This window comes from Balaenoptera acutorostrata, chromosome X (assembly GCF_949987535.1).
Source record: "Balaenoptera acutorostrata chromosome X, mBalAcu1.1, whole genome shotgun sequence".
NCBI lineage: Eukaryota > Metazoa > Chordata > Mammalia > Artiodactyla > Balaenopteridae > Balaenoptera > Balaenoptera acutorostrata.
Genome location: NC_080085.1, coordinates 10,167,592 through 10,194,882, shown reverse-complemented (window position 1 = coordinate 10,194,882; position 27,291 = coordinate 10,167,592). Strand labels below are relative to the sequence as shown.

The window sequence follows — 27,291 nt, the reverse complement described above, 5'->3', positions numbered from 1 at the left end:
CTCCCTTCTATTACATTTTATCCTGTTTTGTCTTAAAACTGTGATCTTCTCCAGCTGACTTGGTTTTAGTTCTTTATATTTCACTGGGACTTTTTAAGACAAACTGTTGCCACTCTCAGCATTACCCACACTTTAAAGCTGAGCTTTCCTGGGAGAACCGTAATTAGAAGTTTACTTTGTCCAGGACTTCCCTGGTGGTCCAGTGGTTAAGACCCTGCACTTCCACTGCAGGGGGCGCGGGTGTGATCCCTGGTCGGGGAACTAAGATCCCACATGCTGCACGCACGGTGTGGCCAAAAACAAATTTTTTTACTTCGTCCCCACGAGAGTAACTTAAAGTATCACAGAATAGGTGACAGTTGTTTTATGGGAGCGGGAAACTCAAACTCTTCCTGGTGCTTCTGAAATCAAAGCATGTGAAAAACTTCTATGGGGCTTACATTTAAGTTTGGTCCATTCCAACCTATGGATATTGAACACGACTACTTTGATGTATAAACACACAGTGCAATCTTCAATTTTATAGGCAACGTCTAGAATTCTTACGTGGCCCAGATATTATGCTTTGGGGCAAGGAGACTTCTCATCAGTTCTTCGGAAACACCTTCAGAATGGAGAAGAGCTGACTTCAATGAACTTCTGGCTTTTCTGTAACTTTATATGCTGGGCTACAGCCATGATGTAGCAAACACTTCAAGGTACCCATCAAAACACATCACTCCATCAAAACATATTACTCCACAATGATGATACAAAGTATGAAAGAAAGAAGGAGCATGATTTTATTGAAATGTTTTTAGTACAGTGTTGGAAGATCTTCGAATCCTGTATTCTAAACCAATACAAGCACTGCAAATGATGTAGTTCCGGAATCTATTTGACATCATATCTACCAAAGGAAAGTTATAATACAAATCTCTTTAAGATTGGTTAATGTAATTTAAGTTGGAAACTGAGCAACTTTGGTATATTCATATTTCTCTGGCTCCCCTTTTTGGCTAGATGTACGCCAAGTCAACCGCCATGCAGCAGAGTCAGACAGGACCAATGTATTTGGTGGTTTCACTGAAATGTTTCCACATAAGCAGCAAGGGATGCACAAGTTCTGGGATTAAGCTGCTCTCAAGGCCGTCTTCATCATCTTTTTTGAACTGGACCATCAAAATAGTTAAGGTCTACATTGCCGCTGCGCAGGGCTACGTCTAGTCTATTTGGTTGATAGATGTACCAGAAGTACTTTAAAATACAAAAGTGGAGATAAATAACCATAGAAACAATCAGTTCTTAATTCAGAGAATGACAATACCGATTTTTATATCTTTATCTGAAGATCATTATTTTAAAACTAGCTCTGTGTGTTAGACTCTTAAATCTTGGACGAAATGACTACCTTTAAATCAACTGGTTTTAGTCATTGTCAACATGTCTACACTGGGATGCCAAGCTGTCTACCTGCGTGCGTTCATAACTACATTTTCATTTCTCTATGCATAGAAATTTCAAGAAATACAGATATCACTCATTTGTCAAAAATAAAAATTACATACATCTAAACAGGCTCTTTACATATCTCAAATCAACTCTTGTCTAGATAGAGTCCATCGTATCGCATAGCTGACCCTAACCAGGCTACGCTATGATTTTTTCTCAAAAGCCCACTTAAGGTACAGCAGAATGTTATAGTTTCTGCAATGACTAAAACGATACTTTTAAACTTTGATTCACCCTCTGCTGTAGTGAAGTTTGAAACCTTAAAGATTGCTATTCAGGTTTCTTAACAACTTAAACAGATTTCATTTTTCCACCCACAGAATTTAGATCAGAGACTTTCTTCTCTTCAAGTTTTGAGATTCAGCAGAAGGAGGAGATTGTTATTTATTATTCCTGGGCTTTGTCTGTGCAGGGACATTTTCTTCTTTGGGGGCGGAAGCACTCAGTTGGTTGTCCACCAACGCGCACTTAGGGAAATTCAGAGTCGATGCTTGCCGCCTGCCACCGGGGATGGCGGCACCTCACTCAGGAGTCACCAAAAGCCACCTGTGGATAAAGCTATCTTCCCTCCACCACCACTCCCGGGCCACCATTTGAACATTAACTTCATGGAGCAACTAATGTTTCCTTATTTGTCCTTTTTTTGTAGGCCTTTCTCACCCACATTTTTCATGTAACAGCTTTAGTTAAAATAATCTGTTGCCTAGGAGGCTTGCTACTTGTGATTACAAAAGGCAAAAGACCATGAGATCAACACTAAGGAAATAATATTTAAATATGTATTTGGAGGCACCCACAAACAATTCACCTTGTTCTCATGTCAAAAGCAAAACAGAGATCAGACTAGTAAATGTGAGGGGACTTAGGGAAGAAGTCTTTGTTGTGATGGAAATCCACAACATGAAACTCTTGGAAAAAAGGCAAAGTAAAAGCTAGAGCTAAAAACAGGACATTAAAAAAAACAAGATGGCAGGACATGAGGTGTATCTGGGATGGACACAGCATGGATGTGACACTGAACTTGCAGACTACCTCAAAACAGTTTCTCAGTCAGCTCTATTGCTGAACATAATTTTGGAATTTTAGAACAAGGTATTTCAGAGAAGTGACAGTTATGATTTTTAGAAGTGGCAATAAAAAAATACTGAACTACATTGTCTCTGATATGTCTAACGTTTATCAGAAATAAACGTGTCAGTGGCCATCTTCAGCTACATAAAATTTGGTCCAAATTAAGCATGATAACCAAAATGGCTTATTGGAAACCTGCTCACTAAAACAAATACTCAAAATTCAGGGTATTACAAATTCTCTAAGGTTCACTTAGAAGCAAAAGGCTAATTCTCTACAGGGTTTCACCCAAATGTCCATAGGCATTATCATTCTATATTTACACAGAGGCTTTAACCTGAGGTGACCTTTGGTAACCCTGAAATACATAAACTATGAACTTCCACAATGGAATTATAAACTTGAAAGTTGTGGCCTCAAAGCACTGACAGAACAAAGGAAAAAAAGGTCACGTATCAGAACAAATCAAGATAACAAAAACATTTCTCATTTAAGACTGCTCACTTAAAGATCAAATAACCACTGCCCTCCCCACCAAACTGAAAATAAATGGTCGAGAGCTTTAAGAGGGGGAAAACCAGTGGACCTTGGAGTATACAAAGATCTGATGCTTTTGCATTAATATAACTGCTTAGTCCTAAAGCTAATAAATCAGACAAATGCACGCAAGTCAGAAGCCAGAGCAGGCTTGCTTCCACACCTCACATCCTGGATTTACAGTGGGACGTGGCTGAACAGGTAAGACACAGATTCACCGTTGTGGGTCCTTCGAATCGCCTCGGCCAAGATCATCGAAATGTCAATAACCTAAACACCAATGAAAAGACAGAAAAGAGGAGAGGAAAGTGGGACATCTCAGTCATGTTTAATTAGAAACTTAGAAGCCAGAAAGCCTAGAAACGCTCTCTCCAGCACATAAGATGTGCTGCTATCGAACCTCCCCGCAGCCATTTCTTCTGAGAGGACAGACAGTTTTGGGTCTGTCTTCAAATTACTATCCTGTACGGGATCCTGGAAGTGAGATTTTTCAGTGCAGATACTTCAAAGGCTTTTCAGGGCCGCTGTTAACCAGACACATCCTTTACTTTGGGTGCTTGTTGTTTTAAAATTAAATTTACTCAATCATTATGTGGTAGGTTTTTCTCTCTCTTGGTTTCTGAAAACACAGAAACTGTAACGTCTGACAGCACAGCTGTAATCATCTAACTCTGGGGTCAGCCTGAGAACAGCCACAGACAATACATAAATGAATGGGCATGGCTGTGTTTCAGTAAAACTTTATTTACAAAAACAGATGGTGGGCTGGATTGGGCCCGGGGGCCTTAATTTGCTGACTCTCAGCTACTGAGAATCAGACATGAAAATCTAAGGCATAGCTATTTTGACCATTTTCTAATGAATCTCCTGGTGCCGAATGAACTGTGTTGCTCTCTGATGGATGAGAAATCACGAAGCGGATCACTCTGACCCATCTTCATGCTCTAATGATGGGCATGGAGGCTTCCAGCAATGAAAGGACTTGCCAAGGTTCACCAAGACATAGAGGCAAAACGAGGACTCAAACCCCTTCAACTTATTTCAGGCCAGTTGGTGTAAAGTGATCACTGCCAACTCTCTGGGGGCCTCCCGAGTCAGGAGGGAGAGAAGGAGTAAAGCTCGGAGACCCCTGGCACAGCCAAGCTGCTTCTTTGTGTTTTCCTCCCCCATTTTAAAAACCTGTGGCAAAATACATGTACCACAAAAGTTGCCATTTTAACCATTTTTAAGTATAGAACTCAGTGGCATTAATTACATTCCCAGTGGCGTGTAACCATTTCCCAAACTTTTTCATCGTCCCAAACGGAAACCCTGCACCATTAAACACTAACTCCCTATCCCCCGCTCCTGGTCACCACCACTCTACTTCCCCTTTCTATGAACCTGACTACTCTAGGGCCCTCAGGAAAGTGGAATCTAGTTCACACGTCACACAATATTTGTCCTTCTGTGACTGGTTTCTTTCACTTAGCATACCGCTTTCAAGGTTCATCGATGTTGTTGCACGTATCAAAGTCTCCTTCCTTTTTAAGGCTGAGGAATATTTCATCGTATGAAGAGGCCACACTTCGGTTAACCATTCAACTGTCAGTGGACATTTGGTCATTTCCACCTTTTGGCTACCGTGAATAAGGCCTGCTGTGAATACTCGTGCATAAGGTTTTGTTTGAACAGCCGTTTTCAGATTTGGAGGAATAACCCTAGAGGTGGACCAGGGGGGTCATGTGGTAACTCTGTTTAGCTTTAGCACAGCCTGTTTCTTAATGTTCTTTACTTTGGCTTTATTCACTTACTATTTATAACTTTGACCTCTGCTGGCCCCAGCCTTTCCCGGACATCTAACATGTTATCATACCTTCCCATCACGGGAAGCTACAACCTCTACTGACATCTGCTTAGCAAGTGGTCACACACGCAAGATGCTAGTTGCCTCCCTGCTTGGCTCTGCCTGCAGTGTAGCCAGTACCTGAATCTTGGAGCAGTGTTTCATTTTGTCCTCTTGGGGAATAGTGTTTGTCACAACAACAGCCTCAAAGGCGGCATTATTTATTCTGGAAATAGCTGGCCCAGAGAAGATCCCATGGGTAAGGATGGCGTAAACTTTGGTGGCTCCGGCCGAGAGTAGCCTAGAAAATAAAAGAGAAAGAATTAAGTGCACACAAATATTCCTGAAACATTCTCCCCTTAGTGTGAATTTAAAAGCAACAGTGTGTTCCATAAAGGAGAACAGGAAACCAATTTCACTCACATTTATCAGTCTAAAACAGGATCTTTTAAGGTTATGTGCTGGCCAAACACTTTACATTCCCTTAAATAGGGGATTATCAGCCTTCACATCGGGCCCGGGTAATTCTTTGCTGTGCAGCACATCCCTGGCCTCTAGCCAACAGCAACGCCCCTCCCCTCAGCTGTCACAACCAAAACTGTCTCCAGATATTGTCAAATGTCTCCCAGGGAACAAAACTGCCCAGGTTTAAAAGAGTAAAGCCAAAATGTCACCATGTTGCCATACAATCAGTACACAAAACTGAGGTATTATACACTCTTTGTTCCGTTCTGTCTCTGAAACCTGCTGTGCATTCTACCCTCCCAGCGCATCTCAGGTCAGACGGGCCACAGTCCACGCGGGACAGCCCAGCTCTAAGTCCCTGGAAGCCAACAGCTGAGAAGGCTGGAGCGAAGGCGAGCCAAGGAAGCGAGGGCCTGAAGAGGCCGAAAGACTGTCTTTTTCCTCCTGTGCTCAGTTTCAGGAGAAGCACCTTCTCTGAACTTTTTAAAAAACACACTGAAAGTTCAACCTTGAAAATGAAAACCAGGCCATAAAGGGCCACAGTTTTTTCCCTACCGAGAAAAAAAAAAATAGGCCTAGAATTGACTTTGGTCTGAAAAGCTACTACTAAGCTATCAGTAATAATTAGGAAAAGTGAGCCTAGTTTTTAACAGCTGACATTCTTCCTTTCTTAATGAGACGCCCCACCCCTCTCCTCAGTGGTCCCAAAGCACGCGCATACTTGTCCGCAGCGTGGCAGATGGTACCGCATGTGTCGGCCATGTCATCCACAAGGATGGCCACGCGGTCCTTCACGTCGCCCACCAGCACCATCCGGTCCACTTCATTGGCCTTCTTCCTCTCCTTGTGAATCAAGGCAAATTCCACATTCAACCTGTCTGCGATTGACGTGACCCTGCTCAAAGACACAGACAGTCACAGACTCAGAGAACAAGCTTATGCTTACCAGGGGGGAAGGCGGCGGGGAGGATAGATTGGGAGTTGGGAATTGACATGTCCACACTGCTATATTTAAAATAGATAACCAACAAGGACCTACTGTATAGCACAGGGAACTCTGTTCAATATTATGTAACAACCTAGATGGGAGAAGAATTTGAAAAAGAATAGATACATGTATATGTATAACTGAATCACTTTGCTGTACACCTGAAACTGACACAACATTGTTAACCAACTATACTCCAATATAAAATAAAAAGTTAAAAAATATATATAGGGAAAAAAATTAGACTAATTCTGAAAACGTATTCCCAGAATATTAAAAAACTCTAGATTTATAAAGACACAGACAGATACATCAAACACTGTCAATACAAAAAAAATTGTGTTCTTCATAGCTGTATTTTAGGACTGTCGTGACCAGCCATACTCAAGATAATGCAAGAATCAGGCCTCCCTTGCAAAGCCAGGCCTGGTCTGGGATATGTATTAAGCAACCCAAGGGGAGAAACATGCTACGATGTGGCCTTGCGTTTGTGGCAGCTGGGGAAGAAAGCCAGGGCGCCTTGACCATGGGCTAAAACTCCTGGCTAAGAAGCTGACACTCAACAGGTTAGTGTTCGTGGGTACCTTTTAAAGTCAGGGGCACAACTAAAAGCAAGTTATTTAGAAACTACTAACTGCTCGGTGTAGGGAGCGGCCAGCGGGGACAAAGTCCTGGTGAGCGTAGCCATGTAATCTGTACGCTTAGGACAAGGGGCTTCACTGGACTCGAGGCCTCCAGAGATGGTAATCACAGGGCAAATGCTCAAAAGTCATCAGCTCTGAAAGGCCTGAACTGGCAAAAGGAGGAGAAAGTGGCCGGCCAGGCCTGCTGGTGAGCCCGGAACATTCTAGATTTTTCCTGTGAAGAATAGATTTCAATGATGAAACTTAGCGCAAAATAACTCCATAGACATAAGGTGACATGAAGATTTTCCTGTTTCACTTTTTGAAATGACGGTCACTCATGATGCAATTCAGCTGAAAAACTTTTGATTGAGGAACCAAAACATATACACTCACACACCCTAATTTAGTATGCAGTGCCTGGAGGATACAACCTCTGGACGCTTTTTAAGTCCTGGTCCCATTCACTGCGTCCTCCTCAGCTGGCAACCAAGAGTGGCGCCCCATGGGTGCTCTGATCAAGCCGAGTGTGGCCAAGTCGCTGAGAGGAACCCACTTTCTGGGGCCAAGAGGGCAGCATGAAGGGGACTGTGTACCACAGGTTACCCCTGCTTGTTTCTGAGAACATTCAACAACCAGTATTTTTTTAAATTGTGGCATATACATATATATATATATATATATATATATATATATATATAAAATAGAATTTGAATGCTGACCAAAATTTTGCCCCATAATCGCCCTAAAACATATACTACTATCTATATGCCAATTCATAAAAGATAAGCCATTTAAACTCCCATTAAGGAAAGCTAGTTTCTCAGAACACAAGACAGGTTTTCCCAAGAAAAGACTCTTGAACACCTTATGTATGTGCGTATATATTAAAATTTTGTTTATTTGTAAGGACCAGGAAGATCTTGGTACTGTGGGGAAGCGCCACCAGTTGGGGCTGAAGTTCCGAAGCAACTCAAGTCCAAGCATAACCTGCGTTCTACCATGTGATCCGCTCTCCTAAGCCTGTGCACAAACACACCAGCAGGGGGCGCAGAGGCCTGTGTGGGAAAGAGGCTGAGCTATGCGGTTTTGGGGGGTGGGGACAGGCGTGGAACATGAGTGGGGGAGCTCCAGCCACTTCAGGTACCCAATGGTAACATCAGAAGCAGAGAATAAAGGAAAATATCCCTGCAAAAAGCCCCCTGGGTTGCGAGAACATTCCTATTTCTCCGCAGGTTCCAACTCTTCTTTTCCTGGTGTATAACTGAGACTTAATACCTATTCCTAACATACGATGTTGAGACAGTGCATCATACAGAAATCTTGGGTGGAAAAAGCTAGGACAAAAATAATACATAGTTTGATTTCCATTTCTTCTGGATACACTATTACATTCTCTTTAAAAGAAAAGCGAAAAAAGTCAAATCTGAATTATTTCGTTTCACCAACTTCCCAGACCAGTTTTACGTTAATATTGACTATCTCAACAGTGGTGTGTTTCCTAAGGTTTATTTTTTTCTACCCACAAGTGACCTCTTGTGGCGATATTAAGTTTTGTGGAGATACTACGTTGTACCTGGAACAAATCAAGCCTCAAAGTTTTTTCTACGACAAGTTCCAATTTGTCAGATAGATATCTATTTTTCTTGGTGAAATATGACTTCTTGCATCAAAGAAGCCACAGATAACGTCAACTGTATGTATCATGCATTACCTGCGAGGCTATTTTGTCGGTTGGGGAACAGCTTACTCCAGGATATGAGGATGACAAGGATGTGTAGCAAAAACTGGGGAGGAATGGAGGTGGTAACAAATCTGAAATGCACGCCCCTAAAAAGCTTGCCTTTCCCGGCAGCGAGGGAGCAGGGGCGATCAGAGCGGAACTACTCTGAAGGAGATCTGAACAAAAACAGCATCTTGCTGCTGGCCATTTCCTCTGGCTAGCTGACTCTGCATTTTTTCAGCAGGAGTTGGCAAGTAGATGGGGGAACCTGGTATATAATAAAAGATGGTATTTCAAATCAGTGTGAGAAAAATTGATTATTGAATAGTTTTGGGGACAATTCAGATAGCTGGGGACAGGGGGAGTTGGATTCTTAATTCACTCTTTATTCCAAAACAGATTTCAGATGGAAGAAAAATCAAAACATGAAAAAGGAAAAAAGCAACCCTTAAAACATATGAAATCATGGGAGAAGAAAAATGTTAAGGGTGATCCTTCATAAACCCAGAAGCCATAATGAGAAACAGAGATAAATGTGAGTACATAAGAATGTTTTAAAAGTCTTGCAGAGAAGAAAAATACAAAAAGGGAAGAAGTGAAAAACTTGGGGACTTATTTGCTACACACGAGAAGCAAAGATGTCACTTCCTGCCTGCACAGAACTCCTAACAAGCCAGAGGAAGAGGCCTCTAGCTGACAGAACATGCAAAAGGTATGAACAAAATATAAACGTGCTAGAAGGAGCGCTCAACCTTATGCACGCAACTGGAATTTACAGGAGGAGATGCCACGTATCACTCAGCCGATCTGTAAAGTAAAAGAAGTCCGATCATCTGCTGTGTAAGCAAGCCTGTGTACAAAGTCACTGGCATCCATACTTGGGAATGTCAACTGGTCTATCTTCTTTTTTTTTAGTTGAAGTATAGTTGATTTACAATGTTGTGTTAGCTTCTGGTGTACAGCAAAGTGATTCAGTTATACATATATATATATTTATATACTCTTTTTCTGATTCTTTTCCATTATGGTTTGTTACAAGATACTAAATATAGTTTCCTCTGCTATACAGTAGATCCTTGTTGTTTATCTATTTTATATATAGTAGTTTTATCTGCTAATCCCAATGGTCTATCTTCTTTCAAAGACCAAATTTTGACCCTGTCCATCAAAACCTAAATAGCTCATGCCCCTGGACTTGGCAACAGCAGTTCTAAGAACGCATCCTACTTGTACAAGTATATGAAATGTGAAAGTGAGTGTCGTGCTGCAGGAATGTGCCTAAGAACATAAACAACAGCACCTACTAAAGAGGAACGAGAGACTGGTTAAAGGAATCACTACATCCGCACCCAAGGGACTATCACCCAGCTGCGAAAACCAAGAAAGCAGACCTACTGCACAGCTGCGGAACTGTTGCTAAGGCGGAACACGCTTTTAAAAAAACACAGCAAAGAAGTATGTGCAGCATATTATCATCTGTGTGAAGTAAAAAGGGGGGTATATGTTTGAAAAGCGTAATTCTGACTGGGAAGAATAGAGGCCCCTCAAGAAGGAAATGGGAGACATCACCCTATATATAAAAAATAGGGTTGGGATGGGAAAAGACAAGGCCACACAAGTTTGTGGAATCTATTATTCTTTTGGCCTGTTAGCAATCAAACTAAGTTGTTCTGGTCAAAAAAAGAAATATGCCTGACACGAAAGCCACTTATTTTATGATCCATCCATATGAACCGCCCAGGGAGACAATTCCCTAGACACAGTGGAGATTAGTGGTGGCCACGGGCTGGAGGGAGAGGGAGTGGGGAGTGACTGCAAATGTCCTGGAATTAGACAGTGGTGACAGGTGCCTAACTCTGAATACACAAAAACCACTGACCTGCGCACCTTAAACGGATGAATTGGAGGTATGTGACTTACATCTCAATAAAGCTGTTACTAAAAACAAGTTACATCTCATGCTCTCAACCCATGTGTTCCCCTCTAACCTTCGAGCAGGCCAGTGCATTCGCCTGCAGATTCCACTGTGTGACTTCAGTAAGTTTCTAAGTAACTGCAAGCATTTCCAAGAGAAATTACTCCAAAATGTTGCTCACATTCCCCTGTCGTCTTAAGCAGACAACACTCGGGGCTGCTTGCACCCGAAGGGGAGCTTTTAAGTTCGATTCTAGGTCCTTAGCTTGGCCATGGAGGGGATGAGGGATGGGCATTTGCATTTTAAAGATGTCCCCAAGCTTGATGGTCACCGCTCTCTCGTGGCAGGTTTATTAGCGTGCACAGACTTTCGAGCTTCCTTGCTTTCTCTCAGGACTGGTGGACGGAGCTCTCTTTCACCTCTCCCTCCCTGACGGAGGCCCCTGCCGGGGCATTAAAACTCCATTCCGCTCTTTCCCCCCCACAGAGAGCAGCTGCGCAGTTCTACAAGGTGACTCTGACTGAGTCGCCGCGCACAGTAAAGCACTCTGCATCGGCGTTCCATCATCTTCACCCCGATCCTCAATGTCTGTACTGATTGCTCTTTAATTCCCTGAGTCTCTGCAAAGCCCCCTGCATTTGCTGCTCAGTACCGTTAGTTATGCCATTCACTGCACCTGCGCTCTGATACTTTTAGTGCCATGTCAATTTCCGTCCAACATCCTCCTTTTACAGCCTAGCAACTATCCTGTGAGCCCACGGGGCTGGCTGCCCGCCGCCCTGTTATCTGCAGGCGCTGTGGCTCTCTGTGGGCTGAGCCCCCTCGGCTTCCTAACTGGGATCGTCAGGCACAATGAGGTGGTCTTCAGCGGGGAGTGCTTACTGAACAGCTGGGCTTGTGGAATTCTCCCTCGGCCGTGGCTCTGTGGCCTGGGGTCAATTTTCCCAGCATCGGGAAAGATTGGCTTTCCTCCCCAGGTTGCAGGGAGGGGTCTCCCTGCCATCTCCCTTCTCTCTGGAGGCCCCCATGAGGGCATGGGCCTCTCCCAAGCCACCCGCCTCTTCCTGGATCTGACACCCATACCCCAGGCCACCCCGAGCGTGGCTGTCAGCCTTCTTTATTTCTTGGCCACAGACATCTCCCTTTCTTTCTGGCTGCTCTGTGGACACGGATTTAAAAATTTTTCTATTTTGGCTTCCATTTCTAAGTGTTTGTAGTAAGAAGAACTAGCTTGGTCAATCGTGTTGTTAAGTAAAAGCCTTATTTTCCAATTAGGCTCACTGCTTTTATAATCAGAAATGAAAACTTAAAAAACTCAAAACATTCTTTGCTAAAACCAAATGTCTGTGTGTATTTTTTTTTTCTTTCATGAGTGTTGAAATGTTAAAGAAGACAGCTCTCTGCTCTGGAGGTGAAGCCTGTTGGTTACTTACTTGCTCATTTGCAAAATAAACTGTTCAGTAATTTAAGACATGCTTCCTCATCTAACACATACGGAAAGGAAAAAGCAGTCGGCAAACACACAAATCGAAATCCGCCTTGTGCCGCCTGGGCCTGTGCAGTACCTTTTGGCGCCCCCGGCGTCAGGTGAAACAATGATGCAGTTTCTCCACTCAGTGATGTTCTCCCGAATCCACTGCAGGACCGCGGGCTCCGCATACAAGTTATCCACGGGGATATCAAAGAACCCCTAAGGGGAGAAGCAGGTGTCACATTAATTACGGAGTTTTTGAAAAGATCTTCTCTTTCATGAAATAAAACTTGATTTTTTTATTCAAAAGAAGCCTTTTCAACTGACTCCCCTTTTTTTCTTTTTTTTTTTAATTTCTTTTTTTTAAATTGAAGTATCGTTGACTGACAAGGTTGTGTTACTTTCAGGTGTCCAGCAAAGTGATTCAGTTATTTATATATATATGTATTCTTTTTCAGATTCTTTTCCATTATACAAGATACTGAATATAGTTCCCTGTGCTATACAGTAGGCCCTTGTTGTTTACCTATTTTATATACAGTAGTGTGTATCTGTTCATCCCAAGCTCCTAATTTATCCCCCCCCCCACCTTTCCCCTTTGGTAACCGTTTTTCTATGTCTGTGCAGACTCCCTTTTCTTAATTCAAACAGAATTAAATCAAAAGATAGGTAAGTTCCAGAAGCAGATTTCAGTTCAATACGGGGACATGGTCCGTTATCTTATGATCAGCTCTATCCTAAGGAATAGGAGAATGGTTTTGTAGATCAGTGGGTGAGAGGTTTGCTGTTTCTTAAACACCTTATTATAAGCCAAATAAGTCAACATTCACTATATCACAGAGTATGCATAGTGTAATTTGGCCTGTTTACCAGATTACAGAACTAAGTTATGAAGAGTTTTAAAAAACCTACATTACGACTCTCCCATTCTAATTATTTTCCAGAAGTTGAGATGGAATTATAGAGTTTACTACCAAGAAGCCATTCCTGCTCCTCCAAAAGTGAGTAGAGGGAAGGTAGTGCTGGAGACAGGCGATATCAACATTAAATATATTTCTAAGTTCAGTAAAAAAGATGAAAATCCAAGAGTTGCCCTATACAAACTTAAAAACACACGTCGTGTTACCTCCTTCAAAAATTATTTAACTAACAGGGTGTTAGGATTTAACCACTTGCACTAAGCCCCCACCATAACCAAGGACAACAAAGAAAATGCTGGAACCTGGATCTGAGAGGCATGCAGGTCCATGGTGATGATGTGATCCGCCCCAGCGACCGAGAGCATATTGGCCACAAGTTTCGCCGAAATCGGAGCACGACTCTAAAATATAAAGGCACGGATTTTATAACAGGGGAGAGATGGAGACCTCCAGATTTCTCCCACTAAGATTTATAGAAGAAAGAGGAATCACAGATGCTTTATTACACGTGAAGAAAATTAACTTAATAATTCAAAATTAATACTTCAATAATTTAAACTTAGTAATTTAAATGATTTCATTATTAATAAAGAAAGTTATAGGTTATAATAGCAAAAGATACTCATCCCGTTTTATTCACCAAATATTAATTATTTACATCTACTACTGTGAGACAGTGTGCCTGACACTGGGTATAGAAAACAAATATCAAAGAAGCAAATAATTAATCATAAATACATGTAATATCACAATTTATATAATTCCAATTGTGACAACTGTGCAGAATAACAGGTCCCGGGAGAGACAGACAGACAGACAGACAAGAGCATGAAGGGCACCAAGTTAAAAGACACTGGTTGTCAGAGGCCCCTCTGAGGAAAGTGCTTTTTAAGGCGAGGCCAGCAGAAGCGGAAACCAGTGTTGCAGCAAGAGCAGCCCATGTGACAGCATGGAGGCCGAGAGATCACATCCAGGGACAGAACGAATCCTAGCGTCGCTACAGGCAGTGGTCCAGGACAGAGTGTGAGGGGATGCCGGGAGCGAGGCAGGGGCGCACCCTGCAGAGCCCTGAAGGCCAAGGCCAGCCCTTAAAGACGAGTTTCTGCACTACAGCTGGGAGCGAAGGCTGTTACAAATTCGACAAAAACCAGATCCAAGAAAGAACACCTTAAGGTGATGGATAATTTGATATTCAGAGAAACGGACGCAGCGTGACGCTGTATCCTCTCTGAAGGTACCCAACTTCTCCATAGCTTTAGGGTCCACACCATAAATGACAGACAGTAACTCTGTCCACGTCAAAACAACCCAAGGGACTATACAGGCGCGAGGAAACCTAGGGAGAGAGCTCAGCATTCTGCTGTGAACAGTGTTATTCCTATACAGCACAGAAAAGGAAATGTAAGCTTAACAGAAGATTTCATTCAAACTCACAATGTCACATGTCAATTATATCTCAAAGCTGAAAACAAAAAAGATTTCATTCAAAATAGTAACAAATGATCTCTGTTAAATACACAGACACAGACACACACACACACAGTATATTCATGTAAAAACACACAGGAATTATATCACAATGTGAACAGATTATTTTTATTTTCTCTAATAACACCATTCTTTTATAAAAAAGAAACCTATTACTTGATGATAATACACACACACACACACACACATTTTTTTCACACACAAAGAATGAGAGGAAACAGCCCAAATGTTACCAGTAGATGTTTCTAGAAAGTGAGATTATGGGGAAACAGTTTTCTAATTTTTTAAAAATTGTTCAACCTGCTCAACTACGTCACGTTTTCATCGTGTTAGCTCCCCTGCTCTGGTCCACATTGCCTTTGGGATAAAAAGCCCTCCCGCCTGTGCGGCTCTAGCTACTGAGACCTGGTCCGCTCCACCCCCATCCCTGTGACTCCAGGAGGGGTCCTCCCCGCAGTGGGGACTGGGCCCGCTCTCTCCCTCTTCCAGAGAACACTCTAAGCCTTGCCATTTACACCTGCACACCCACCTTACCCTTATTCCACCCGCATCTCTGCAGACCTGATGTGTTTGATCCTCCAGATCTGGTTCCAATCTCCAAACTTTAAGGTACTCCGAGAAATCTCAAGAGAAATGATCTATCCCTTCTAAAGGGACACAGCATTTGGTCCCCACCATATGGGACCACCTTATGCCGCCTGCTTAAAGACTGACATCAGAAGATATTTTACATAGGATGCATAATTCACAACTAGACTATGCGTCCCTCAAGGGCAAAGAATTGGTTTTGGAGATTTCCACATCACCTGCAGTCCCAGCTCTGTACCTTGCATATGACAGTTCTTCGATAAATATTTAATAACAGGATCTCTGTAACACCAAGTTTCCGAGGCTTAGTCACTCACCTCACTAACTGTGAGAATTATTTAGCCTAACAAAACTCCAAGATAATTGAAAGAACAAATCGATAGCTGGGAATCTGACTCACAATGCTCATCAGTTTGGGGCTCTTCCTCTAAGCTGATAACCTACGAAAAGAGTCCTCTGCTCTCCATGGCGTTCTCTCCATGGCGTTGAGCATTTCTTACTTCTGAGAGCCAAAGCACAGCGGTAATTTTTTTTTTTTAATACATTTATTTAGTTAGTTTTGGCTGTGTTGGGTCTTCGTTGCTGCACGCGGGTTTTCTCTAGTTGCGGCGAGCGGGGGCTACTCTTCATTGTGGTGCGCGGGCTTCTCATTGCGGTGGCTTCTCTTGTTGCGGAGCACGGGCTCTAGGCGCGTGGGCTTCAGTAGTTATGGCGCACGGGCTTCAGTAGTTGTGGCGCACGGGCTCAGTTGCTCCGCGGCATGTGGGATCTTCCTGGACCAGGGCTCGAACCCGTGTCCCCTGCATTGGTAGGCGGGTTCTTAACCACTGTGCCACCAGGGAAGTCCCAGGGGTAATTTTTAAATTCATACTTTCTGATCTTCTTCTTCAAACTCTGTTTTCAAATTTGGTTTTTGGACCGTCTTTCGCAATTTGCCTCAACCCCCAACTGCATCTTGCAGGAAAAATGATTCACAAGTTTCAACTGACTTTAGAGCCAAGACAGAGAAAAATTTGTATGACATTTCAACAAAGGTAGTCAAGGTACAGCAACTGAAGATAAAACGTTCGACTCCTCTAATGAAAAATGGATAAAGGTCAAATATTTTGTGAGCCAGACCAACCTAGACAAAGTCTCTCCAGAGAGTCCAGATTTTATTTAACGTATCGGCTGCTGCCCTGCTAAAAAGTGTAAACTTCGCAGGCTTTAAAAATTGACAAGATTGTAGAAATTTGTGTCAGCACAACTGTCCTCAAATTTTCCAGTTAAGAAATCAAAAGAAACTATTTGATCATTGAAAATAGAACATAACCTTGAAAATCTGGGGGAAAAAAAAAAAAGCTCCAAGTCTTCTACCCCCTCAAAAGTAATTATTTCCAGCTGTGCCCACATCATACGATTTTTAGCAGGGAAGGAAACTAGCAATTATTGAGCACCCACTATAGCAGAGGTCAGGGGACTGGTGCCCATGGGCCAAGACAGCCCATGCTCTGTTTCTTCACAACCTGTGAGCTAAGAATGGTTTTTAGGTTTTAAAGTGGTTGAAAACCAATCAAAAGCAATATTTTGTGACATTTGAAAAGTATGTGAAATTCATATTTCAATGTCCATAAATAAAGTTTTATTGGAACACAGCCATACCCTTCGCTTACATATTAAATATGGCTGTTTTCACACCAAATGGTGAAGTGGAGCAATTTCAACAGAGTCCCAGTGGTACACAAAGCCTCAACAATCGGACACCTGGTTCTTTTGGGAAAGTCTGCCCACTTGTGTGCCAAGCACTTTATAAATAGTACCAAATACCATCCTTAACTTCCAGAGGAGGAAACTAAAGACACAACAGAACAAGAGTAAATAATGGCACTAAAGGTCAAACCCGAGTCCACCTGACTCCAAAGTCTTACCCCAGAACTCAGACCACCCTGCACCACACTTTTTACAATGAATACTATATGTGTCATCATGAAACCTTTCCTCCACTGTCAGAACTTGCCCCTGGTTTCTTGCACATACAAATAAAAGCAAAAATAAAATTTGACAGATGTGCAGCACTTGCTTAAAAACAAGCAGTGAGGTTAAAAATAATGAAACGAGCTTTGAATCTGGTTAAAAGGCTCTAGCTTTTTCTGCGCTTCTTTGCAGGTAACTCTAAATAGATCGACTGCACAGAATTCCATTGTGTCTTAGACGCCACAGACAGTACAGTCCTATGGGAAGGAAAGGACAAGTCTGTGGGGCTCCCCAGGGCTCCTCCAGTGGCTGAGGAGGAGAATTTCTTTCTGAGCCCATAGAACAAGTGTGGCCGACGACTTCCCATCACATTCAAACACTACGTGGCCTTTAGCCTACCTAAGTGAAGCCAAAAGCGGGGAGAAGTGTTTTCCCCCATCACCCTGGGTCTCCTCATCACTCACCCTGGCTGGTATATGAATTACATATAGGCTCAGGCCATTTCTCTTAAGTGCTTACTAAATCCTTTGTTACCCTCACTTCAAAAGTTTCCTGATACAAAGCCAGCCCAGTTGGTCTAAGTAAAGAAATGAATAGTTAGAAAAGTTATTAGCAGCAATTTAAAAAGTCCAAAAGCACACCTCAAATAATAGACAAAATTAAAGATTTCCCTTTCGACCAGCATGGTGAGAGAAACAGTCTCTCTCCTTACTGCAACAAGAGTCAGCTTGACTAGAGATAGGTCAGAAATGATAGTGCCAGAACAATCGACATGTCCTGGCTGCCTCCAAGGTCAGTCCCAAAGAGCCAGGCTATACAAAGGGTGGTCAAGAGTCAGACTCACCTGGGACAGTTGGGTGAAAACTTGTTTCCTGGCATCATTATTCACAGAATCCCCTTTCATCTCTCAAGTAGCCTGACTTAGATGATAAATGATGTAATAATGACACTATCTCAGAGCTTGAACTGTCCCTAAATACCCACTTATTCACACATCAGTGACCTGTCAAGGCCCCCTGGAGTGGGCTGAATGGTGGCCCCAAAGATCTCAGGTCCTAACCCCTGGAGCCTGTGTGACTGTTACTTTATTTGGAAAGAGGCCCTTGCAGATGTGGTTTTACTAAGGATTCTGAGATGGGGAGATTATCCCAGAGGGCCCTGGATGCTACTGTATGTATCCTTAAAGAGGCAAGAGAAGCCCACGTGAAGATGGAAGCGGAGGTCAGAGGGATACGGCCTCATGCCAAGCAACGTGGCAGCTGCCAGCAGCTGGAAGAGGCCAGGAAGGATCCTTCCCTAGAGCCTCCAGACGAAGCATGGCCCTGCCGCACCTTGATTTTCAACTTCTGGCCTCCACAACTATGAGAGAATCCATTTCTGTTGTTTGAAGCCACCCAGTTGATAGCAGTTTACTACAGCAGCAATCGGAAACTAACAGAGGCCTCTGTGATTCCTTTTTTGCTATCAGCTTTCTCCAACAATAAGGTGCACCATTTCTGAACTCCAGATTCCCTCTGCTGCTACTGGCGCCGTCTCTCAACTGCTATCATGGCCTTGCCTCTGTGTTGCTGACGGTGACCAGCTTACCTCTTCCGTCAGCGGTTAAGTTCAGAAAGTCGTGGAACTGTCTGATCGGGGTAAAAACGAAAAGCAGCTACCATGTCGTTTTCAAGAAACACACTTACAGCAAAGTGACTAAGGAACAGTGAAAGGAAGGAAAGAAACTGGTACTCAAAATGGCCCCCAAAAGAAAACCCATCTCAATGTCCAACAATAGGAACATGGATCAAGAGACAGTTGAACAACACAGTTCCAGACAACAGTTAAGCCCACTGGGGCTTCAAGAGCTCTGGAGGGCTCTCCGTCAGCGTGGTGACAGAGGGCAATGCTGGCAAGTAGAGGCCAGAGGCCAGGAGTGCCGTCACATCCCCTGTGTGGCGGAAGGACACCAGGCACGCAGACCATGCTAGTTTCTCTATGCGACAAAGACTTCATTATGATTAAACATAAGAAACAAAGTTTGAAAATACAATCTTGGAACAAGAGGTAACTGCCAATCAGATACTTGCAAACAAAAAATGCAGGTGTCTCAATATTTCTATCAGTTAAAAAGAAAGTTAGGGTTAAAAAAAAAAAGAAAAAAACAAAACCCCCAAAAAAACCCCAAAAAAACAAGTTAGGGTTCCAAATCGTTACACAGTGGGAAAGGGCCAAGTAATAATAAAAGGAGTAATTTACCAAAGAAGCAGCAATGTATCAAATATCTTAGTGCCAAGTGCAAAAGCTACTAGAAATAAAAGGAAAATCTGATGACAAATGACAGAATACAGAATTTACTAAACCTCCTGTTGCATGGAAGAGAAATGGTAGCAGAATATGAGCTTCCCTATGACACAGACAAGAATGAAGATGCTGAACAAGCCCATGGAAACACACAAATGGGAGGAAGAGCTAAGACAACAGACTACACTGACGGGACGAAAGAAAGAAATTGAAATTTAGCAGCTAAACACACACATAAAACTTGCAAATCAAGTTTAGAATAAAAGCAGCTCCATAAATGACAAGTGGGAGGTCATATGCTTCACAGAAACAGGTGGGACCTCAGGTTTGGGCAGCTCACAAGCTAAAGTCAAGTCACAAAGTGACAGACACACACACAGCCCCCGCCAACACACACCCCAACATTTCATGGCATGTGGCAATTATCTGAAATTCACATTTCAACGTCCATAAATATATGTTTTATGGATTTATGTTATATGGAACTGAAAGGATTGCCGCGGAACCGACCATCTATTCATAAAATACAAGGCGGACAACAGTTTAAGAGTTGCTCCCCATAGAGAGTTGAATGGTATCCCCAAAACTCACGTCCACCCAGAACCTCAGACTGTGACTTCATTTGGAAATCGGGTCTTTGCAGATGTAACTAAGGTGAAGATAAAGATGAGGTCATTCTGGATTAGGGCGGGCCCTAAATCCAATAACTGTCCTTTTATAAAAGACGAAAGGACACACAGAGACACAGGAAGGCAGCCATGTGAAGACAGGCAGAGATGGAAATGATGCTACCAGAAGCCAAGGAATGCCAGGAGCCAAAAGAAACAGGAAGAGGCAAAGAAGGCTCCCCCAGAGTCTTCAGACGGCGTGCAGCCTGCTGGCACCTTGACCTCTGACGTCTGGCCTCCAGGACTGAGAGAGCACATTTCTGTCATTCTAAGTAAGCCTGCCAGTTTGTGCTCATTTGTTTTCGCAGGCCCAGCAAAGTAATACAATCCCCTTTCAAGTTCCCCTCCAACTCCAAGTTCTCTGATTCTTCTTGAAGGCAGAGGCCGTATCTTCTTCAGTTTTTCTAGAAACTCACAAAGCCTCCTACAGTGCTAGTGTTACAAAAAGAATAATTCAACAATATTAACTTCATTCTTCTTGCAAGGTTAAAAAGAGATAATGGTATAAATTAAACTTGGTATCTTGAGATAACTGTAGACTCATATGCAGCTGTAAGAAACAATGCTGAGATGGTGCAACCTTGCCTCAGTTTCTCACGGTACCATTTTGCAAAACTAAGGTAGGATATCACAACTGGGATCCTGACATGGATACAATCCAGTGGTCTGCTCAGGACTTCCCCCAGTGTTTTATAGGTGTGTGTGTGTGTGTGTGTGTGTGTGTGTGGGTGTGTGTGGGTGTGTGTGGGTGTGTGTCTAGTTCTATCCACCACCACAAAGATACAGAATAATTTCATCACAAGGACTATAGTAATGTGTGTGTGCGTGTTTGTGTTTAGTTCTATCCCCCACCACAAAGGTACACAACAATTTCATCCACTTTCATTATATGTAAAGTATAATAATTTCATATTATAGTAATGGTATTTTCATACCTGCAAAAATACACTTTATCTGTTTCTATATGTACAAATATTAACGTGATGGCTGGTCCAAAGACAAACCTTTGGTAAAGCCAACCAGAGAAAGCATATTTACTCCATGCTGACAGTAGAGAGCAGACATTTCCCGGGGATTCAGAGGTACACAGTGAGAAAATAAATGTAGCCGTTAAGGCAGAGCAGGTTCCTCCAACAGGAGCCCCGCCCCCATACCTTGTCCTTTTTGTCTTGGCGGGCGTAGGGGAAGCACGGGATCACGGCGGTCACCCTGGAGGACGACGCGATCTTGCAGGCGTTGATCATGATGAGGAGTTCCATCAGGTTGTCGTTGATTTCTCCACAGCCACTCTGGATGATGTACACATCTTCTCCCCTCACACTTTCGCCAATCTCGACGCTAGGGGAAGGAAGATGCCACCCGTTAATAGGAAAGCATCCCTGTGACCACCCCCAGGGTTGTGATTCCCTAGGACTTGGCAGGCGGTGGTCCTCGAGGGTATGACTTCTTCCACTGAGAGGAGACAGAGCAAAATCAGCGAAGGGACAAGTCACACGGGCGAGGTCCGGGGAGACCAGGCACAAGCTTCCAAGAGTCCTTACCCTCGTGGAGTCACAGAGGACGTGTGAATTCCCCCGGCAGCGAGCTGTGACAACACACGTGAAGCACTGACTCCCGGGGAAGCTCGTCAGAGACTCAGCGCCTGGGGTTTTACTGGGGGCCAGGGACTCGGTGTTAACCACGTGGTTTACACTGTTCAGCAGTGAGCTATGCCCACAGGGAATGGCGGGAAACCTCACGAAAGCTAAGCTCCCAGAAGCCAGCCAAGGGCCACCTTGCAAAGGGACCTTTTTCATATATGAGGGGATCCCATATGCTCTTTAGAAATTGTCTCAGGCCTGTTACATTAACTCTTTTTGGCTCAATACTGTATTTTAGTTTTTCACTTTCGTTAACGTTACACATACACATTGCTTAAAAAACTCCAATCGTTCTGTAAGGCTTAAAACAAATAAACAGCCCAGAGGCAGCCAATTTCAACTCTTGATATGGTCTTTAGATATTTACCTTCAAAGTCCCTCCCTTACGTTTGTATTGCTTCATCTGGATTTTTCATCTTAGGCATCACGTGTTGACTTCTCACTACGGAGGAGGAGGATTTACCTCTATCTCCTCCCCATCCCATCACCCGCACCCGTGTGCAGCCTTGCCATCTCATCTTGCCATCCTCCTGACATAGATCAGCATCTTCCAACTAAATCTGAGAGCTACATTTTAACTGTGTCAGTGCCATTCAGAGCTGAGTCATACAGTAAACTGAAAACCAAGTTTGTATTTCCCTTCTATGCACAACTTTTGGGGGTCTGTTTACCCTGGAGGAAATTATCCAACCTCTTCATCTACTAAGTTTTCCAAGTACTGAATACAAATGGCAGCCTCAACACTTGGCTAACAAACTAAATCCCACAATGTCAATGTCAAAGGCCTCGAGCGCGATCTCCATTCCTCGGCCTGCCCGAGTCTCTCCCTGAGCTGGCTCTCTTTCCACCTGTGCACAGCTGTCTCCTGGGATTCCCTCCACCCCTCTCCTGCCCTCGATTTCCCACTTTCTGTGCCCTTTCTGGGTGCACTTCCTTGTTTTACTGATGGGCATCCCCCAATAGCTTCTTGAGAAAGAGCAAATAGGAGCTAAAGTCTTTGAAAATTGCCTACCAGAAAGTTTCTGTATTTCAGGTATAGGATTCTGGGGGTTCAACAAGAGAACGAGTCAGCACACTGGCATACATACACAATTACCTGTATCCCGTCTCTTGCAATCAGAAACCCATTATACCCAATGGTATTGTTTTATTAAAAGAGCTAATTATTTCTAAAGAAAATGTAAATACAAATGGCATTTTGAATACCATATACCAAGCGGTCTATCTGAATCAACAGAAGCTTCTACCCAACTTTAAATAGAATAATTAGAAGACAAAAATGCCATTTTTCAAGTTGACAGGATCTGAAAATGAGTTTTGATAACAGTGGGACTTAACCCCGCACGTGCTCTGCCATGGATGGAAAGAGTACAATGCCAACCTCGGGAAGAGCATGTGACAGACCGAATTCTACATACTCCCTCCAAACTCGAGTACTAGGGAGCTAAGTGTAATGCCTTCGTGAACATCACATCAACTGTGAGGCGAAGTCAACCTGGAAATCACAGTATCATAGGGCTCAGGGGTCAATTATCTATAGCCCGTGAGCTGAGAATGGGGTGGGCAGAATAATGGCCTCCCAAAGACGTCTATGTTCTAATCCCCAGAACCTTTGAATATATATGTTCGTTTATAGGGCAAAGGGGAAGCAAGGTGGCAGATGGAATTAAGGCTACTAGTCAGGTGACCCTAAAACAGGGAGATTACCCCCGATTATTCTAGTTGGCCCAATGTGATTACAAGGGTCCTTAAAAATGCAAGAGGGAGAGAGAAGAGGTCAGAGAAAGAGATGTGAGGACTGACGTAGGGTCAGAGACGTGCTATGTGGCTGGCCCTGAAGATGGAAGAACGGGCCAAGAGCCAAGGAGAGTAGGCAGCCCCTGAGAGCTGGGAAAGCAAGGAATGGATTCTCCCCTAGAGCCTCCAGAAAGGAACACTGACCCGTGATGGACTTCTAACCTACACAACCGTAAGATGCAACAGCAGTTGGAGCCACCATGGGTCCACGAAGCCTAAAATGTTGTCTGGCCCCTTACAGAAAAGGTTTGCCAACAACTCCTGGTGTTATGACTGTTTAATCCCCGAATTTCAGCTTCTTTAGCCTATTTTTTTCTAAGGAACCTCAATCCCCATATGACTAGCGGTCCAGGGGAAGACAGAAAATACATACAATCACCATGGCAACTTCTCCCCAAAGCTATTCCTGCTTCTACTCGTAAAGATGGTCACGACTGATCTTTACTCTAGGCCTTTTAAAAACTGTGGCCAGGCGGCAGCGTCCACTGGTCTTTACTGACCCTGAAATAAGAAGGTTGATGAGTTTATCTGAGCCAACAACGAATGGGTGTGGTAATTAAAAGACGGCCACAGACTAACGCTTTTCCCATCAAGAAGTGCAGTCTATGGCCTCTTCCCCCGGATCTGGGAGGACTCCGTGCTTGACAACACAGTGTGACAGAAGTGACGATGCACTGACTTTGGGGCCCAGGCCTTAACAGACTGAGAGCTGCCACTTCCTGTGTTTTGGAATCCTTGTGCTTGGACCCCAGTTTCCATGCTCTAATAAGGAAGCTCCAGCAGCCCTGTGGGGAGAGGTGCTGAGCTTCCTAACCAAGCTCCCAGGCCAAAGCTAGTGCCAACTTACCAGCCATGTGAGTGAGCCAGCTTAGAAGTGGACCCTCCAGCCCCAGATGCCACCACACACGGCAGAAACAAGCCTTCCTTGCTGAGCCCTGCCCAAATGCAGGTCTGAGAGTCAAATAAACAATTAGTTTCAAGCCGTTAAGCTCTGGGGTGACTTGTTACACAACAGATAACCAGAACTTTGGGTCTCAGGATCCAGCTGGCTGCTCTGGGCATGTCAACTGACCAACCTAACGGGTTACAATAGACTTTCAGACACCATCATCAGTGCTGTCCTAGGACATCACTGTGGCACTTCAGTGATCAATTGTAAAGCTGAAGCCAATGTCTTCCTGCAGAGCTTAAATAATTTAGAGATGAGAAGGTAAAATCATGAGGCTCTGTGTCCAATTAGATAGTGTTTTTACAATGGGTAATGGGAGGAGTTCAGGACCAGGCGCCAAACCAGATTTCTGGTCTTGGTTCAGGGAGAGAGTCAGGAAGGGGCCCCTGAACATGAACGGTATCAATTCTCTCTTCCTTTTGCCCTTCTGCTTCTCACCTCTAGGACCACATGGTAAAAACCAGATCACTAGTGCAGTATCTGGTACAGGGAGTCCTCTTTATAAAAAAATCAACCTCTGGGCCTAGATAGTTCATGGGAAAGAGAAAAGTCAGGAAGTTAACCTTTTATAGTCTAGATATTAAAAACATAAAATGTAACTATATAGCAATTCCCAGACTTCATGCTGAGTGGTTTCTGACACCTCATGATTTCTAATTATTGAGTGGTAGTTATAAAATACTCAAAACCAAATAAAAATTTTTCCTTGACTTATATGACACCGCCTCCGGGAGACAAACTATCATCCCATTCTTCTGAAAGCTACTGCAACTTAAACAGGACTGCCAGATATTGTGGCATTCAAACCTGAATACACTATCCTTCTCCAGAGCCCTGGACTTCCTCTGAGACCTCTGGATAAAACTCTGCCAAGTGGAATTCTTTAGCTGAAGGACTCGTGCATTAACACCACCTGATACTCATTCACAAATGTTTCTTCACTTATATTATCATCAGGGTTGTGCAGTGGTGATTTCCCACCTGGAAGAAGGGTTTCCCGTAGCCTAACAAGCTGAAAACAACAACCTCCACCTTCTATGTAATAATAATAACCCCTCGGTATCTAAGCAATCTTTGCCCACCTCAAGGGCATCAAGCTTCTTCTCCGATGTTTTCTCCTAGAAATTTCTAGTTCTAGGTTTTACATTTAGGCCTGCGATCCATTTCAAGTTCATTTTTGAAATGGTGGGAAGTATGGATGGACTTTTTTTGGGTTTTTTTGCAGCTGCCAACAATTGTTCCAGCACCGCTTGTTGGAAATGTTGGCTGAACTGAATCTTTGCCAAAGATATCAAAATGATCGGTAACTCAAAAAAAAAAAAAATCAGTAAGTGAGTACAGTGGAAGATACTTAAGGGGGGGGGGAGAAATGGGACCAACTTGAAATTAGTCAAGAGCTGCGTGGACTCAGGCAAGTGGAAAAAAAGGAGACGCTGGTCCAGCTTCAGAGGGGGCCACCAGCCTGACTTCACTGAACAGAGGCGACCGCTTCCTGTGGACCTGAGACATGGGCAGCAGTTACATTCAAGCCATGGCCTTGCTGCGGGACACAGCAGAGTCCCAGGACGACGAAGAAGCTGAAAAGAAAAGGTCCATCATCTCTGAAGCAGAAAAGTTAGCATAGGGGATCCCAGCACGTGAGCCCTGGAGTTCTCAGATTCTTTAAACCCTTTGCAGGACCACAGCCTCTGGAGAACTCAGAAGTCTGCACTCTGGCAGCTCAGCACTGTCACCCGGGAGCTTTTAAAAAGCCGACCCCGCAGCCCTCGGACCGGAATCTCTGGGGCAGGGCGGGTAAGAGGCACTTTCAACGGCCCCAGGCGAATCCAGCGCGCAGCCGGGGCTGGGGACGTGGGCGGGACGTTCCCTCGCGCGCCCGTGGTTTGGGATCGGCCAGGCAGGAACGCGGACCTCGGGGCGAGCACGCCCAGGCCCGTCCCTCCCCGCGTGCCCCGCGTGCCCCGCGGTTCCCGCCAGCTGCGCCCACCTCCTCCCGTGCCCTGTGACCGCCCGGAGGTCGCTCTTCCGGGCTGGGGCCGCCCTCTTCGGCTTCTCCCGGACGCCGCGGCGGTGGCGCGGAGGCCGCGTAGTGGCCGTCCCGCCCCGGAAGGGGAGCGTGCAGCCGCGGAGGGGGTCCCAGGTAAGCGCCGGCGCCGGCCCGGCACCGCAGCCGCGCGCCCAGCGCCCTCCCCGGCCCGGCCCCCACCTGGTCTCCTGGTTGCTGAACTTCTTGGTGACCACCTTGCCCAGCTCCAGGCCCAGCCGGTCGGCCACGCGCTGGGACAGGTCCTGGTGCGAGCTGCCGCTGAAGAGCACGATGTTGGGCATGGTCAGGCGCGGGGCTCCAAGCGGCGCGGGGCGGCGGAGGCGGCGGTAACACGGCAGCCGGCGGCGAGAGCTGGAAAGCGCGACTGGCGGACACCGGCAGGAGCGGAGCTAAGAGGAGCTGGAGGGGGCGGAGCTGGAGGGGCGGAGCTGGGAGAGGCGGAGCGGGAGGGACGGGACTGGAGGAGGAGGAGCTGGAGGCGGTGGAGCTGAGGGAGGAGGAGCTGCGGGGTGGGAAGAGTGGGAAAGCGCAGCCGCGGCTCCCGGAGGAGGAGCTGGAGGGGGCGGAGGCGCGGCAAAGCGCAGCCGCGGCTCCCGGAGGCGGAGCTGGAGGGGCGGAGCTGAGGGAGGAGGAGCTGCGGGGTGGGAAGAGCGGGAAGACGCAGCCGCGAGCCGGGTAGGAGGAGCTGGAGGAGGCGGATCTGAGGCAGGAGGAGCTGGAGGCGGAGGTGGAGTGGGAAAGTGCCGCAACAGGACCCGGAGGAGGAGCTGGAGGAGGAGGAACTGAGGGAGCGGCGCGGGGGAGGAGGAGCTGGAAGGGAAAGGGAGGAAGCGGGGGCGGGAGGGGAAG

The 27,291-nt window shown here is 44.8% G+C and overlaps 1 protein-coding gene across 1 annotated transcript; it reads right to left on the bottom strand.

Annotated features, from left to right (window-relative positions):
• Positions 1–759: 759 nt before the first annotated feature.
• On the bottom strand, positions 760–26,853 carry PRPS2 (phosphoribosyl pyrophosphate synthetase 2). Its single transcript, XM_057538579.1, has 8 exons — positions 26,602–26,853; positions 21,164–21,347; positions 13,332–13,430; positions 12,204–12,328; positions 6,111–6,284; positions 5,066–5,225; positions 3,263–3,369; positions 760–1,236 (listed from the first exon to the last, which is right to left on the bottom strand). The coding sequence occupies exons 1-7, from the start codon at positions 26,721–26,723 to the stop codon at positions 3,277–3,279; spliced, it is 957 nt and encodes a 318-aa protein (XP_057394562.1). The 5' UTR covers positions 26,724–26,853; the 3' UTR covers positions 760–1,236; positions 3,263–3,276.
• Between the last annotated feature and the right edge of the window lie 438 nt (positions 26,854–27,291).